The sequence below is a fragment of the Martes martes genome (assembly GCF_963455335.1).
Source record: "Martes martes genome assembly, chromosome: 7".
NCBI lineage: Eukaryota > Metazoa > Chordata > Mammalia > Carnivora > Mustelidae > Martes > Martes martes.
Window position 1 is genome coordinate 144099049 of NC_137894.1, and position 14295 is coordinate 144113343.

A 14295-nucleotide genomic window follows, 5' to 3' on the forward strand; every position below is an offset into this window, starting at 1 on the left:
GGTCGAGGGCGCGCTCCAGGGGCCGGCTCGGCAACTGCGCTGGGAGACCAGAGGTCGTTTAAAACCAAGCGTGAGGAAGACCCCGGAACGAAAAGGAGAAAGCGCCGTCTCTGAGCTTGAGGGTCCCGGCTGAGCAGGGCCCGCAGCCATCCACGCCGCCCTCGCACACAGCACCGCGGCAAGGCCGGAAACGCCGCGGGGGAGGAACGAGGGAGAGCGGCCTCCAGTGAGGCGGGACGCAAACAGGACAGAGGGCCACGAGCGGGCGGTCCGCCAAGGCGAACACAGCCGCCAGCCTGATCGATCCCAGCGAGACCGCCCGAGGGGGACGGGCGGGGGGGCACAGACCAGCACGGTCGGGAGTGGAGAAGGCCGTCCTCCCGAGTCAGGAGGCCCCGGAGCCCAGGGACAGGGTCCGACCAGCGACCCCGACACCAGTCTGAGTCTGAAAAGGACGTCTTACCAAATCCGACAAGCGGGATGAGAGAACCGAAGCGGTCCCACCAAAACCCGATGAAAAGGCGTCCCGCCCGAGAAGCTGCACCTTCCACCTTTGGGCTTAAAAAAGAAAACTGAAGGCCCAGACGAAGGCCCAGATGGCTTCGTGTCCCCCCACGTCCAGAAGGACGCTGGGGCCCTTACAGACAGCAGACAGGGCGCCCGTGGCCCCAGGGGGCTTGTCCCAGAAGCACGAGGGGAGCCTAACAACCACAGAATCAGGGCAATTCACCACAGCAACCAGATAAAAAGAAAACCCATACCAGTACTTCAACAGACCCACAGGGACGTGTGACGAAATGCTAACATCATGCTTGCGGACAACACGCCAGTGGCCACTGTTACGTCAAGGTCAGGAGCCGGCCAAGAACACACGCGGTCACCACCCTGCCCCACGGCGCCGGGGAGGGCAGCCACACGCACACGGCAGGAGCACACGCGGAGCCCGGGACAAGAGTGACAGCGTGAAGACGGGGAAAGGGGCAGGAGTAATGGTGGTCACAGACCACGGGACTGCCAACGGGGCGGCAGCTACGGGTGACCACATTTGTCAGGAAACGGAGCCACTCTGCAGCAGCTGATCCCAACCAAACTCTGGGCAAGTCTCCCTGTGGACAGCCACAGCCGACTGCCACACTGGGCCACACACGGGAGCCAGAGAAGCTGAGACCGGGCTGAAGGGGGACAAAGCGGAGAGCCTCACGTGGGAGGCCTAGGTGAGCGCGCCAGCCTCAGCACACGCAGACCCACAGAGCACCATTACAGAGACACCACAGGCTCTGGTGTCCCAGCACAGGCTGGGGTTGACTGTCCCACATATGGTCACTGGGGACAAATGGGCCAGTTCAGCATCCTGCGGGAAGGACGGCCTTGCTGATGGGCGGGACACCTGGACTTCCGCACCGAGAAACGGAAACCTCACCCCAACCTCACGCCACCTGCACGAGACTGACCCGCGGTAGGTCCCAGCCCTAACTGCGCATCAGAAAACAACGTCTCCGGGCGCAAACACGGGAGGTCCTCAGATCTTGGAGGAGACAGGACTTCTTAAGTCACAAAACCCCCCAACCGTAAAAAACCAACGTATTCGGACTTCACAGAAATTCGGACACTTCTATGCCTTAAGAGACAGGAGCGTGAAAAGCCAAGCCATCAGCTAGGGAAAGGACCCACGGTGCGTGGGTTCAAGCAAGGACTCGGACCCGGGACGTGTGAAAACATCAACCAAGCAGGGACAGAATGGCAGCTCAACTTCTCAAAACACGCACGCAAAGGCACAGCGGGCGGGCGCCTCCCAGGAAAGGGCTCTCCCGACCGCCCAAGCACACACACAGTGGACGCCAAGGACCGTGCGGCCCTGCGCTCACAGGGCCGCGGGCGGCGGGCGAACGGCTCGGCCGTGCTCATGTGAGCACACGCCCCGGCTGCCCCAGACGCCCCTCGCGGGCACACGCCCACCAACAGCCGCCACCGAAGGACGACATGTGCGGCCGTGGCTGGCAGCCGGAAGGGAAGCCCCTACCGGGCGGGCCGCGTGGTGCCCCCACACAGCACAGGCCCCAGGGCAGAGCAGCGGCCTGGCCTCCAGGAATACAACCTCCCTGACCGGTGAGGCCCACGTCAGCACGGACGCTCAGCAGGCAGCGCACTGATGGCCAGTGCATCCGGTGCTCCACACTCTCCGTGTACTTACAGAGCAGACAGACACACGGAAAGGACAGACGTGTCTCCCAATAAGAGGACCCAACGAGTCACGACTCCAAAGACAGACGGAAACCGCAAAGGGCCCGGTTAGGAAAAATGGAGAGAGAGAACGACACAGCCTGGCAGTCACCTTCCACGCTGGCAGGGCGTGCGGCACCCGGCCGGGGCTCCCACGAGTGCCTCTCCGCGGCGGGTCAGCACACCGCGTGCCCACGGGGCAGGAGGGGGCACCAGCACCCAGCAGGACGGACGCGGCAGCAGGCATGAAAGGCACAACGCCCACAGGAGGCGGGAGGAGCCCCAACACATCAGAGACGCGCCAAGTATGCCTTCGACAGTGTGTGCAGGACCTGCGGCGACGTGCCCCGAGAGCTCCACAGGTGACAGGACGGAGATGAAACGCTGTCAACCCACCAGCGCCAAGAGAGAAGGAAATCTCCGGGGACAGGAGGGCAACACCACGCAGGCTCCCCGCCAGGCAAGGACTGCGCTGGCCCCCAGCGCTGTGTGGACAGCTCGGTCGGAAGCAATAGGACAGGGGCTGGACCCGCTGGCCTCCCTGAGCCCCGCAGCCCCAACTCAGGGGGCAAAGATGCGATGCTGACCGTGGCAGGAGGGGACACCCACCCGGGCTGGTGGAGGGGCAGTCAGGCCGTCCTGCAGGCACCAAGCCGCCATCCCCCAGCAGGAGCCCCGTGGAAGGGTCTGCAGAGGCCCACAGCGAGGGTCTCAGGGCTGCAGGCTCCCAGGGCAGCAGAGCGCTTCCCCACGGAGCTCGGCTGATGCCCACGGAGCACTCTGCACAGTCAGCTTCACTACTGAGCCAAGGGGTCAGTACTCCTCACGGGACGGACTGCTTCTGCGGTCTTCCCACCACGTGTGGGGGCACCGAGGCCACTCTTAGGACGGTGCGGGCTCGGATGCACGCGCGAGACCGGTGGACACGGCGCACCGGCTTGTAGGAGCAGACGCTCTGCACCGGGGAACGTCCTGCACACACAGGAGACCTTCAGGTCCGCCGAGGAGGAAGCGCCTGGTGTGGCCGCACCAGCGGGAAGGAAGTGGGCGGAGCTGGGACAGCACCACGGGGTCGAGGGCAAGCGCTCCTTGTGCACCAGAGGGTCGGGCTGCCCGCCAGGAACAAGTCCCGTCTGTGCTCGCCTGGTCAGACAGAAGCCCAACAACGCTACAGGGGGACCCACCGTCACTGTGGGGGTCTTCATGTGCCCTCAGGGGACAGAACGAGCCAAACCGAACTCAGCAAGCATCGCGAGGAGCCTGGCCTGAGGGACACGCACACACGTGTGCAGAAAAACCCTCCTTTCACGGGTCCTGGGGACCAGACGTGACCACGTGCCGGGCTGTAAAGCATCCACCGTTTCAAAGGATGGAAATCCTGCACACGGCCTCACCGCTAAGAGCAAACCACGGCCGCGAAGGAAGGAGCACACGTCCAAGGTGCTGACCACACAATCGGGCCGTGGCCGGAGCGGGTCCCACATGCACCCACAGGGGCGGAGGTCCCTGAGCATGAAGCTTGCCCAGCCGCCTTCCCAGCAGGCGGACGTCTCGTCCTGCAGAGACACTGCGCTCCTCACCCACGGAAGGCTCCTGGCACCCCTGCTGCCAGCACCTCTGTGGGCACCATTTTTCCAACCACACTTGCTCACATGTCTCTGGGTCACACTCTGGTAATTCTCCCAACATGTCAAACCTTTTCTTATTGTTTGAGCCATTACGGTCATCTGTGGCCCGGGATCTTCGATGTTGCTGTTGTAATGGCTTCTGGCCGCGGCGAACCACGCCCACGGAAGACCATGAACTTCATCAATGTCGTGTGTGTCCTGACGGCTCCCCCCACCAGCCGTTCCCCTCCTCCCCCTCTCCTCGGGCCTCCCTGGTCCCTGAGACACAACAATGTTGGAATTCGGCCAGTCAGATAAGCCTGCGCTGGTCGCTAAGTGGTGTCCGGGGAAAGGAAGCGCCGCCGTCTCTCGCTTTACATCAAAGCTGGAAGCGAGTGTGGCGAGGAAGGCACGTGGACGGCGAGAGGGGCCGACAGCTTGGCCTCTGACACCAGACAGTGAGCCCGGCCGTGGATGCAAAGGAAAAGTTCTCGAAGGAAATTAAAAGTGCCGCTCCGGCGAACACAGGGATGGTAAGAAAGCGAGACGGCCTTCGCGCCGGCCGGAGAAAGGCTGAGTGGTCCGGAGGGATCAAACCGGCCACGACAGTCCCTCCCGCCAAAGCCTGGTCCGGAGCCAGGCCCAGACTCTTCGGTCCCCTGGAGGCAGAGAGGGGACGAGCCTGCACAGGGAGAGACTGCAGGCGGCCCACGCGGGCGCGGGAGGCTTAAGGCGAGCGGCCGCTCCGTAAGGAACCCGTGCGAGGGGAGCCCGCGGCGCCGATGGGGAGGCCGAGCGCGTTCTCCGGAAGAGCGGGCTGTCCAGGGCCCATCTAGGACTTCCGCAGCTGGAGAGGCGAGCCCAGTGCCCGTCGTCGAGGCTTCGCAGGCCGGGCTGGGCCTCCTGGTAGCGGCGACGCAGCTGGTGAGTTGGAGTGGAGGCCGCGCTCACTGACCCTCCTGAACCTCTGGGCCCCTACAGTCCTCCTGCCTCTACTCTGCCCGCGCTCCGTGAGCGGAACCACAAAGCCCCGACGACACGGTTTACTGAATATTTCCAGCCCGCTGTTGAGACCTGCTGCTCAGAAAACAAGAGATCTCCAGCCAAAACTACTGCTCGGGGGCGCCTGGGTGGCTCCGTCCGTTAAGCCTCTGCCTTCGGCTCACGTCATGATCCCACAGTTCTGGGATCGAGCCCCACATCGGGCTCCCGGCTCAGCGGGATCTGCTTCTCCCTCTCCCTCTGCTGCTCCTCCTGCGTATGCTTTTTCTCTCAAATAAATAAATAAAATCTTTTTTAAAAAGTCCAACAAACATTAGTGTTCACTGGCAGGGCCCCTGGGTGCCCAAGAGCCTGGACGGAGATGGACGATGAGATTAATGTTGTGTTCACGCCTGCTGCCACGACAGCCAGCCTACAGATCAAGAAACCATTTTGATTTTTAAGTCTTATTATCAAGAAATGCCGGTCCTAAGGCTGTAGCAGCCGTAATAGTGATTCCTCTGACGGATCGGGGCCAAGTCTATGGAAACGTCCTGAAAAGGATTCTCCGTTCCAGATGCCATCAAGAACATCCATAATGGGGCGCCTGGGTGGCTCAGTGGGTTAAAGCCTCTGCCTTCGGCTCAGGTCATGATCCCAGGGTCCTGGGATCAAGCCCCGCATCAGGCTCTTCTCAGCAGGGAGCCTTGTTTCCTCCTCTCTCTCTGCCTGCCTCTCTGCCTAGTTGTGATCTCTATCTGTCAAATAAATAAATAAAAATCTTTTAAAAAAAAAAAAAAAAAAGAACATCCATGACGTGTGGGAAGAGTCAGACTATCCACAGGGGTTCGGAGGAAGTGGATTCCAGCTCTCGTGGGTGACGGTGAGGGTCCGAGTCCCTGCAGATGTGGTGGAAACAGCGAGAGGACCAGAGCCAGAAGCGGGGCCGGAGGACGGGACTGAACGGCCACAGTCTCTCAATTGATCTTGACAGGCGGCGGCGCGGCTTCTTGTGGGCGAGCAGAGAAGGTGCGTTCCTGACACGGAGACCGCTCCCCGGGGAGAGGCCATGAGGGTGGCTGAGGTGACAATAGGGGACCTAGCCTGTCCCGCACACTGAGTCACAACGCAGCGGCAGGGTTGGGGAGGCCCGACTCGCGTTTTGGAAGAAGTTGTCCCGTGGGTCAGATGCTGTCCAGCAACATCGCCTGCCACAGAGAAATCGTTCATGAGAGGAAGAGCCCGTCGGTGCCAAATCGTCCTTCCGGTCTTGTTTTAGGAAATTGCCGCGGGCACCCCCGCCTCCAGCCCCCGCCGCCAGTCAGCAGCCGGCGCCGTGGGGGCCGGACCCTCCTCCAGAGAAGACTGGACGGGCTGGGAGCCCAGACGGCGGTGAGCGTGGTTAGCAAGGAGGAGTTTTTAACTGAGGCACGCACACTGACTTCCCAGACGCGATGCTACCGCACGTGGAACAGACCACAGCAGGGCGCAAACTTCCGCACGCGCCGGGAACCCCGCAGTCCGTGTGACTCTGCGCCACGATGCTTTACCGCGGGGTCTGTGCAGAAGCTGCGGGGTCTCCGAGGTCGGCCCGCGAAGACCACAGAACACAGGGACGCGGCAGCAGGAGGCACTCTGCTGTACCCTCACGTTCCTGAGAGTCCTCACGCAAACATCCAAGAGGGCCTGGCAGAACGCGTCTCTGCCCGAGCTGACCACAGCTAACGTCCTACTGACTGGCGCGAGACTGGACGCGTCCCCAGAAGCCGGGAGTAAGACGCTCCTGCTCGACGCGCTTCAGAGAGCACTAGCCAGGGCCACGGCAGGCCGCCCACTCTGCCCTTCCCCCCAAAACCCGCCCTCCTCCCGAACGCCCGCCACGGGAATACCGTTCTGCAGGGTCTGCGCTCTGGACTCCTTTCCCAGGTTCACGTGGAAGCCGCCGCCCAGCGTTGGGGTTTTGCCAGCACCTAGAAAAACAGACCAGACAGATGAGTCAGAACCCGGCAGAAAGAACCACGCCAGCCGACCCTCACGGCGCGGGGCGCTTCTGAAGCAAGGACACTGTGGGATCAGCGTTCACGGCCGGAGAACCGGGGCCTCCCCTGCCACTCTCAGCAACTGGCAAACCTCCCCACCCTCAGGCATGCCAGTACGCGTGTGGCCCTGACCTTGAGCCATGGCACAGGGCCACGTCCACCCGCATTCTCTAACGTGTTCCAGAGCACACGCTGCCCCACGGCAGCTGGAGAGAGCACGGCTCACCCGCAGACTACAGCACCCCCGCCCCAGGGCCCTCCGCGTGCCCCGCATCAGCCCTCGCACAGGAGTTACACCTGCCCGAGGCCGCCGGTCATTGCACCCGTCCCCCCAGGCATAGGACTGTGGGCCTCTGTGGTCCAGAGCCTATGAGCCAGCCGGCCCACAGGAGGCGCTCCTCCACCCACCCGTGCGCGGCCCACACAGAACGGCAGCCTAGGGGGCCCTGGTCCCAGTGAGTGGCCATAGCCAGGCCTCCAGGCACTCTGCCTTGGATGCCGAGATGCCCCAGGACGGGCCATGCACTCCGCTCTGCATGGCCCTGGGGCTGGGACTTCCGCCATTACACTCTGAGAACAGCCAGGTGGCCGTCTGGATGGCCTGCCAGACTTCAACGCCCCACCATCGGGTGGCCAAGGAGAGGCAGCAGAGCGGGGATGCTGCCCATCCGACAGGCCAGTGCGCGTGTGAGCAAGTGCACACGGAAGGATGAGAAGCTTCTGCACTTAGGGGACACCTCACAGCCTCAGCTGCAGGATGTCGGGCCTGCAGGACGGACCAGGACACATGTGACAATGAAAGGAAACTCCGACCTGGGAGGACTGGGAACCCAGATTGTGTCCGAACACAGGCCCCCAGGGAAAGCACATGACCCATGTCTGTGGCCAGCAGAGACCTCCGGGTCACCCACGGGCAGCCAGCAGCATGGACAGTGCCAAACAAGCATGATGCCCAGCACACCTGGGACCCCAACCAAACCCCAAAGCAGCACCCACAGATTCCTTAACGCTCTCAGCAAGACACTTCTGAGTCCAGTCGGCAAGGAGAAGAGACAAGACAAGAGAACACGGAAACGAGCAACAGGTGGGCTTTGTCGGGCCACGGGCTGGGCCGGGCTGGGCTGGAGCAGAGCCAGGAGCCTGCGGCCCGGGGCCCGGCACTCCCACCCCCACGGCAGGGCAGAGGGGCCTTGGGGGGGCGAGACCCTGGCCGGGCAGCGTCCTCAGCCACCTCCTGCGTGGTTACCGTAGTTACCAAAGCCTCAGGACCCTCCCAGTGGCCCCGTCCGGCAGAGCGTGGTGCCCAGGACAGGGGTCACTCACCACCTGGGGATGGGTTTGCTGCCACCCAGAGCTCTGGTTTCTACTGCTGCCCCAGCAGAGCACCGCCGCAGACGTCCTGTCCTCAAGAAGCTGGTCACACAGGACGGGGAGGGACAGGGACCAGCAGTGAGTCCTCAAGGGCCTGGAGAGGGTCAGGCTGGCCTTTTGGGGGCTGGAGAGCTGCAGGTCCCAGAGGATATGCAACCACCCGGACAGGCACCAAGGGGCTTCCCAAACCACCGGCAAACCACCTGCCAGCCCCCTAGAGCCCGACCCTGGGCTGCGGGGCTGAGGTCAGGGCTCTGCATCTCCTACCCTCCAGTTTCGGTGATGGTGGCTTCTTCCAACCTGGGGATCTCTACATTTGCAATCTTTTCACACGGGAACCACTGAGGAAGGCCCACGCACTCAAAGCACCTGGCCGCGGCAGCCACATCTTGGCCTGTGTGTCTCCAGCACCTCCCCAACTTTTAAATTACGAAAAGAGAAAAATCACCATGTTGTTGCAATTAAAACGCACTTTTAATAAACAATCGGACGACTGTGTTAGAAGAAGGATAGCAGGGGCACCTGGGGGGCTCAGTGGGTTAAGCCTCTGCCTTCGGCTCAGGTCACGGTCTCGGGGTCCTGGGATCGAGCCCCACCTTGGGCTCCCCCTCTGCCTCTGCCTCCCCACCTGCTGGTGCTCACACACTCTCTCTCTCCCTCTTTCCTCTCTCAGATAAATACAGCCTTTAGAAAAAGCGGAGAAAAGGACACTGAAATGCCGTGAACCCTGCAAAGCCCCGCCTGCAGGAGCCCGAACCAGGCTGTCTCGCCCGCCCCCCGGCCCCGCCCCACTCCCCACTCAGACGCAGAAGGCGGCCAGGCAGACCCCACCGAGATGCTACCTGACGCTACTCGGGATCCCCGCTTTTCCCTCTCCCCCGTGCTCTCCCTCTCAAATAAACCAAATCTTTAAAATTAAAAACAAAGGAGAGCGGGACTTCACTCTGGTTGAGTATTACGTACCATCTCCCTCCTCCTCGGGATCCCGCAGAACCGCCAGAGGCCACCCCCTCCCGCTCTTCCCAGACTCCTACTTGCTGTTCCCGTGCTGTCCTTCCCCGCCTCTCCCGGAGGACCGGCCACCGTGTCCCGCACGGCTCCGTCCCGCCACGGTCTCCTGACCCGTTGGCACACGGGGCCGGTGCACGGGCACACGGGCGCGCGCGCACACACACACCCCTGCCCCGTGCTCCCGGAGGTCCCCAGCGTAGCCTCAGGGCATCAGGTGCTCTCAGGACACACTGGGGTCCGGTCCCCTCCAGACTCAGTGCCCCCGGCAAGCCTGCTGGCCACCCCGAGGCAGAGTCTGGCACCCAGCAGACCACACCCACCGGGGCTGGGTTACAGGAGACCAAATCTGGAACGCGCGCGCGCGTGGTACAAAAAGTGTGTGTCTGGCGGGTCTCCCGGTAAGGCCGGAGGCCAAGGGGCTCTGAAACGGAAAGCGGCACGACTGCCTACGGTCAGCAGGGCCAAGGCGGGGTACGCCCGGCCGTCAGACCCCTTCGGTCTAGTCCCGCCACTTCTAAACACACCAGAAATCTTCGCCAACGGTGCCTGCAACAAAAGCCCACCGGTGGGGTGGCTGGAGGACGGGACAACCGGGCCAAGACCGCCCCCTCGAGGACGGCGGCAGAAGGCCCCGTGCCACGCCCCGTGCCGCCGCCACCTGCAGACCCAGGAGCCAAGGGGCCACCGCAAGCCTGGCCACTGTGAGCACGGGGACCAAAGCCAGCAACAGCAGTACCTCAACACCGAGGAGAGAAGGCCGGGCTGCGGGGCCTCAGCACCCCAGAACCACCCCTGTTCGCCCACACACTCCAACAACACGGGTGAGCACAGCCTTTAAGAACCCGACTTACAGGGAGGGTCTCTGTCGCTGCTGCGTGAGCCCTTCCCCAGAGGCCCTGGAGGTGGGCTCAGCAGTCCGGGACACGAGCCCCTCGGGGGCTCCCAGAAGACCCCAGACCAGGCCACGGCAGTGCTGCGTCCCGGGACGCCGCCTGGACATGGACACAGGGTGACATGGGAGCTAAGCGGAGACCCCTTTCCACCCGACGCAGCGCCCAAAGACCCTGTTCCAAAGGGATTAATACCCTGATTCTGGAAGCCATACAGCATGCAGCGCGGCGGATGAGAAACGCCGCCAGCGACATCATAGAGAGAGCAGCCCTGTCCAGCCTGGGCCTTGAGCCGAGTTCAGCCGACGGCTCCTGAGAAAAGGCACTTTGGCCAGGACACCACCCTGTGCTCAGAGGCCTAAGTCACAGGCAGCAGGGCACGGCCAGGCAGGCGGGCACGGGTCCCACCGTTCCCCAGGGCAGAGGGACCTTTCCCAGCGAGCGAGGGCGGCCCCGCTCCTGGGAGCCCTCCCCGTCCAGGGCTGGGGACTGCAAACCTTCCTCACTGTTTCACGGCTGGGGGGGGGGGTTCATCAACACAAACGTGTGCAAAGTACTTCACCACTCCTGTCTGTGACAACGCCAGCGCTTATAGACACCGTGATTGACAAGCCGAGGTCTGCAGCCGTGAAAAGCTGTGACTATGGAAACCATGGCAAGAGCTCCCCGGGGGGGACAGCAAAGGACCCCAGGGGAGCAGGAACCACAGGCGGCCCGGTGCCGGAGCTCCCTCCGCCTCCAGGCCGCGTCTCCGGGGAGCGGTGCAGACAACTCCGGGGGGAGGTCCACAGCGGGGCCGGCACCACCAGTGGCAGAGGGGACAGCCAGGGGGAGGGGCTGCTGGCTCCCTCAGGGTGGACACACGGCACAGCACACTCACACCTACCCAGCTGGGAAGCCACACACAGGCCGAGCCCCTCCCCAGGGGAGCGGCAGGACCGTGCCTCAGGACCCCACTAAGGCCCCCAGCCAGGCCGACTCTGCCCACTGACTTGGCACTCTGGCCACGCCGAGCGGCGCGCCGTCCTCACACACGCACCCCTCCTCTCGGCTGGCAGCCTTCCTCACACCCGTGCCCACCAGGTCCCCAGTAGCACTCACGCCACCAGCACTGGACCCTGGCCTCACACTGGGCTGGTCCAAGAGTATCTTCCAGGGACTCGGGGACCAGAGCTCCCGGGCCCCAGAGGCCAGGCCTGGCCCACAATGGCTGCTTGCCGGAAAGAGCCCCGTCGGGAGCCCACAGAGGCAGGCCTTCTGGCCCCATGGCCCTGGCGTCTCATCTACAGAGTCCCAGGTACACCCCTATGCTAACTGTCCATGCCCAGTTCTCAAGGAACGGGGAAGAATGCTCGGAAAGACAGTGACCATGGGCCCCCGATGAGGGCCCACAGGAGGGACCTTAGGCCTTGAGCGCTGAGAAGCAAGCTCGGCTTCCAGGTGAGGCTGGGGCGGAGGCGGACCCCAGAGGAGCCCGCTGGCGCGCGCGTCTGTCTGGCAGCTGGGGAACCCACGGCAGCGGGTTGTGAGATCACGGCCCTGAGCGGGCGCGGGGGGCCGGGGGGTGGCGGGGCACTGAGCCGCGGCCCCAGGAGCGGCCTCTCCGCCAGCCTGGGGGCTAAGAGCCCACACAGCATCTGCAGCCCCTCCCTGCGGGCCCCCCGGAGAACAAGCCCTGGGACAGAGCCGGGCTGGGCTGGGGAAGCGTCTTCACACCTGTGAGACCGCGCCTTCCCAGGGCACCTGGCTGTGAGACCGGCTTCACTGCACGCCGGCGGGAGCACACTGCTCACGTCCAGGACTCTCTCGGGGTGCCCCCCCCTCCCCTGCAGCCTGTGTCCCCAGCTGCAGGGAGAGCAGCCAGTCGACAGGTGCACAGGGCACCCTAGGTGTCGGCTCCTACAACCGTCTGTCCTTCCTGCTGTCCTCACTCTTTCCAGGGACTTGAGGGACAGTCTGACAACGTGTGACAAACCCACAACACAGTGCCGCGCAGCCCTCACCCCGGCATCCCAGGAAGTCATCCCGGAAGAGCGTGAAGACACGCGCCCAGCGTCAGAGATGATGGGCAGAGAGCGGGAGGGAGAAGCCGAGCAGACCCCAAACCGCTCTTTGCTCAGCTCAACTGAAGCGGTAAACTTCCCGCAAGACGGACAAAGGGAAGAAAAGAGAAGACGGGAAAGGAAGCGTGGGACCAGAAAAAGGGGCACCACAAGAGACCCCGCAGACCTCAAAGGATGAGGGACGGGCACCCACAGCTCCGCGGCTTAGAGCAAATGGACCAAACCGTCAGACCGCCAAGCCGCCCCCGGGGAGAGGGTGACCGCGAATAAACTACAGCCCACGCTGTCCAAGATCCGGGACTTGGGGCTGCGAACCGTCGGGAAAGAAAACCTCTGGGCCCAGACGTCTCCACTGGAGAACGGCACCGACGCTCAAGGAAGCAAGAACACCGATGCTACGGTCTCGTCCAAAACAACACGAGGGGCCGGAGCGCGTCCCACTGGTCCCCTGAGAGGCATCACCTCGGTATCCACAGGAGCACCCCGACAAACCGCCGGCACAGCGACTCCGCCGCCCGCGCGACAGCAACGCTCTCGGACCTGGTGGGTTTACCCGGGAGGAAAGGCAGGTGCGGCACAGGAAGCTGGGGGACACCCGCGACTGAAGACAGCGGAGACGGGCCGGCGATCCCGGGACAGGCCGCAGCAGCCACTCCACCGCCGCTCGCGGTAACGACTCTCGGGACCCCGGCGCAGAACGGGACTTCCTCACCTTCACCGGCCGAAAACCCAGGGCTACGTGAACACTCAGTGGGGCGGCAGTGCGCGCCTCCCCCGAGCCTGGGCGCGAGGCTCGCAGGTCGCTGGGTGGCGAGAAAGAGACACGGGCCTCACTGATTGGCAACGGGACTGTCCCAACAGAAGCCCCGGGAAATCTAGCCCGAGCTCCCCTCGACTAACAGCTTAAGGTCCGCCACGCGGCCAGGAAGAGGCCAGCAACGGACACCGACCCCGCGGCCGCACACTCGCCCTGCACGACTGAGAGCCGACTTCCCAGGGCCCGCTGGCCGGGTGCACGGCGCAGCCCAGAGGCGCGGGCTGGAGAAAGGACACCGCGTGCACCCAGGGCGCCCCGCGGGCCTGCGGCAGCTCCGTCCCCTCCCAGCGCCTTCCACAGCCCGTCCTCCGTCCTGCGGAGGGTCCCGCCGCAGCCAGGACAGGACCCACCACGGACACCAGCACCCTCCAGGGCCAAGTCACCCGCAGCGGCCGAGGGGAAGACGCCCGCCCCAGAGGTGGGGACCCAGAGCACATCTGGCGCCGGGCAGCGCGGACCCAACGGGCGGCTCGCGCAGCTCCCGGGACTCGGGGCTACCGAACTTTTCTTTGTGCTCCCTGGACGGGCTCCCGACCGGCACGGGCCGTCCCACCACCCGCCCGCGGCGCCCGAGCTAGCGGAGGTCTGGAGGGACAGGACGGCCGCGTCACCGGCGTCCCTCCTGGGAGTTCCGTTGTCAGCCCCCGCCCGGCTCTGGGGTGGCGGACGGCCTCCCGCCCGGCTCTGGGGGACCACCTGGCTTCGGGAGGGCCGCCCCCCTGGTGACCTGCGCGCCAGGGTCCGCGGCGGCCCCGGTGTCCCCCGCGCGCCCCGTTTGCGCGTGTCCCCCGCCCCCCCGCGCCCCCCCGCGCCCCCCGCCCCCCGCGCCCCCGCGCCCCCGCCCGCGCGGACCCACCGTCCAGCGACACGAACTGGCCCACGGCCGACGAGCCGCCGCCGCTGGTCTCCACGAACTGCACCTCCGACACGATGATGTTGTCCTCGAGCACCGACCCGCAGCCGGTGCAGACGGCGTCGCCGCGCGCCGCGTCCAGCTCGATGTCGGTGCCGCCGCAGCCGCGGCACACGCGGCCCGTCATGACGGCGGCGCCCGCGCGGGCCCGTCCGCCCCGGCCCCGGCCCCGGCCCCGGCCCCCGCCCGCCCGCGCGTCCGCCCGCCCGACTCTCGCGAGGCCGCCGCCGCCGCCGCCGAGCCCGCCGATTCGCCGCGGCAGATTCGCCGCGCAGGCCGCGGCCGCGCCGCCCGCAACGGTCGTGCCCGCGCGTCGGGGACGGGCACCGGGGCTGCGGCGCGGCCGCGAGGACTCGCACCCGCACCTCCGGACGCCGGCGCCG

General features: G+C 64.9%; 1 protein-coding gene across 3 annotated transcripts in view; it reads right to left on the minus strand.

Annotated features, from left to right (window-relative positions):
• BRF1 (BRF1 general transcription factor IIIB subunit) overlaps nucleotides 1-14061 on the minus strand; it is a 45094-nt gene extending 31033 nt beyond the window's left edge. For 2 of the 3 annotated variants that reach the window (XM_080807650.1, XM_080807649.1), the window contains exons 1-2: nucleotides 13856-14061; nucleotides 6698-6778 (exon numbers count right to left, since the gene is read on the minus strand). In XM_080807650.1, coding sequence (XP_080663776.1) covers nucleotides 6698-6778; nucleotides 13856-14039 — 265 coding nt within the window. In that variant the 5' untranslated portion in view covers nucleotides 14040-14061. Of the gene's footprint in view, nucleotides 1-6697; nucleotides 6779-13855 lie in introns of those variants that run through there. The other variant, XM_080807651.1, reaches the window with a different exon arrangement.
• Between the last annotated feature and the right edge of the window lie 234 nt (nucleotides 14062-14295).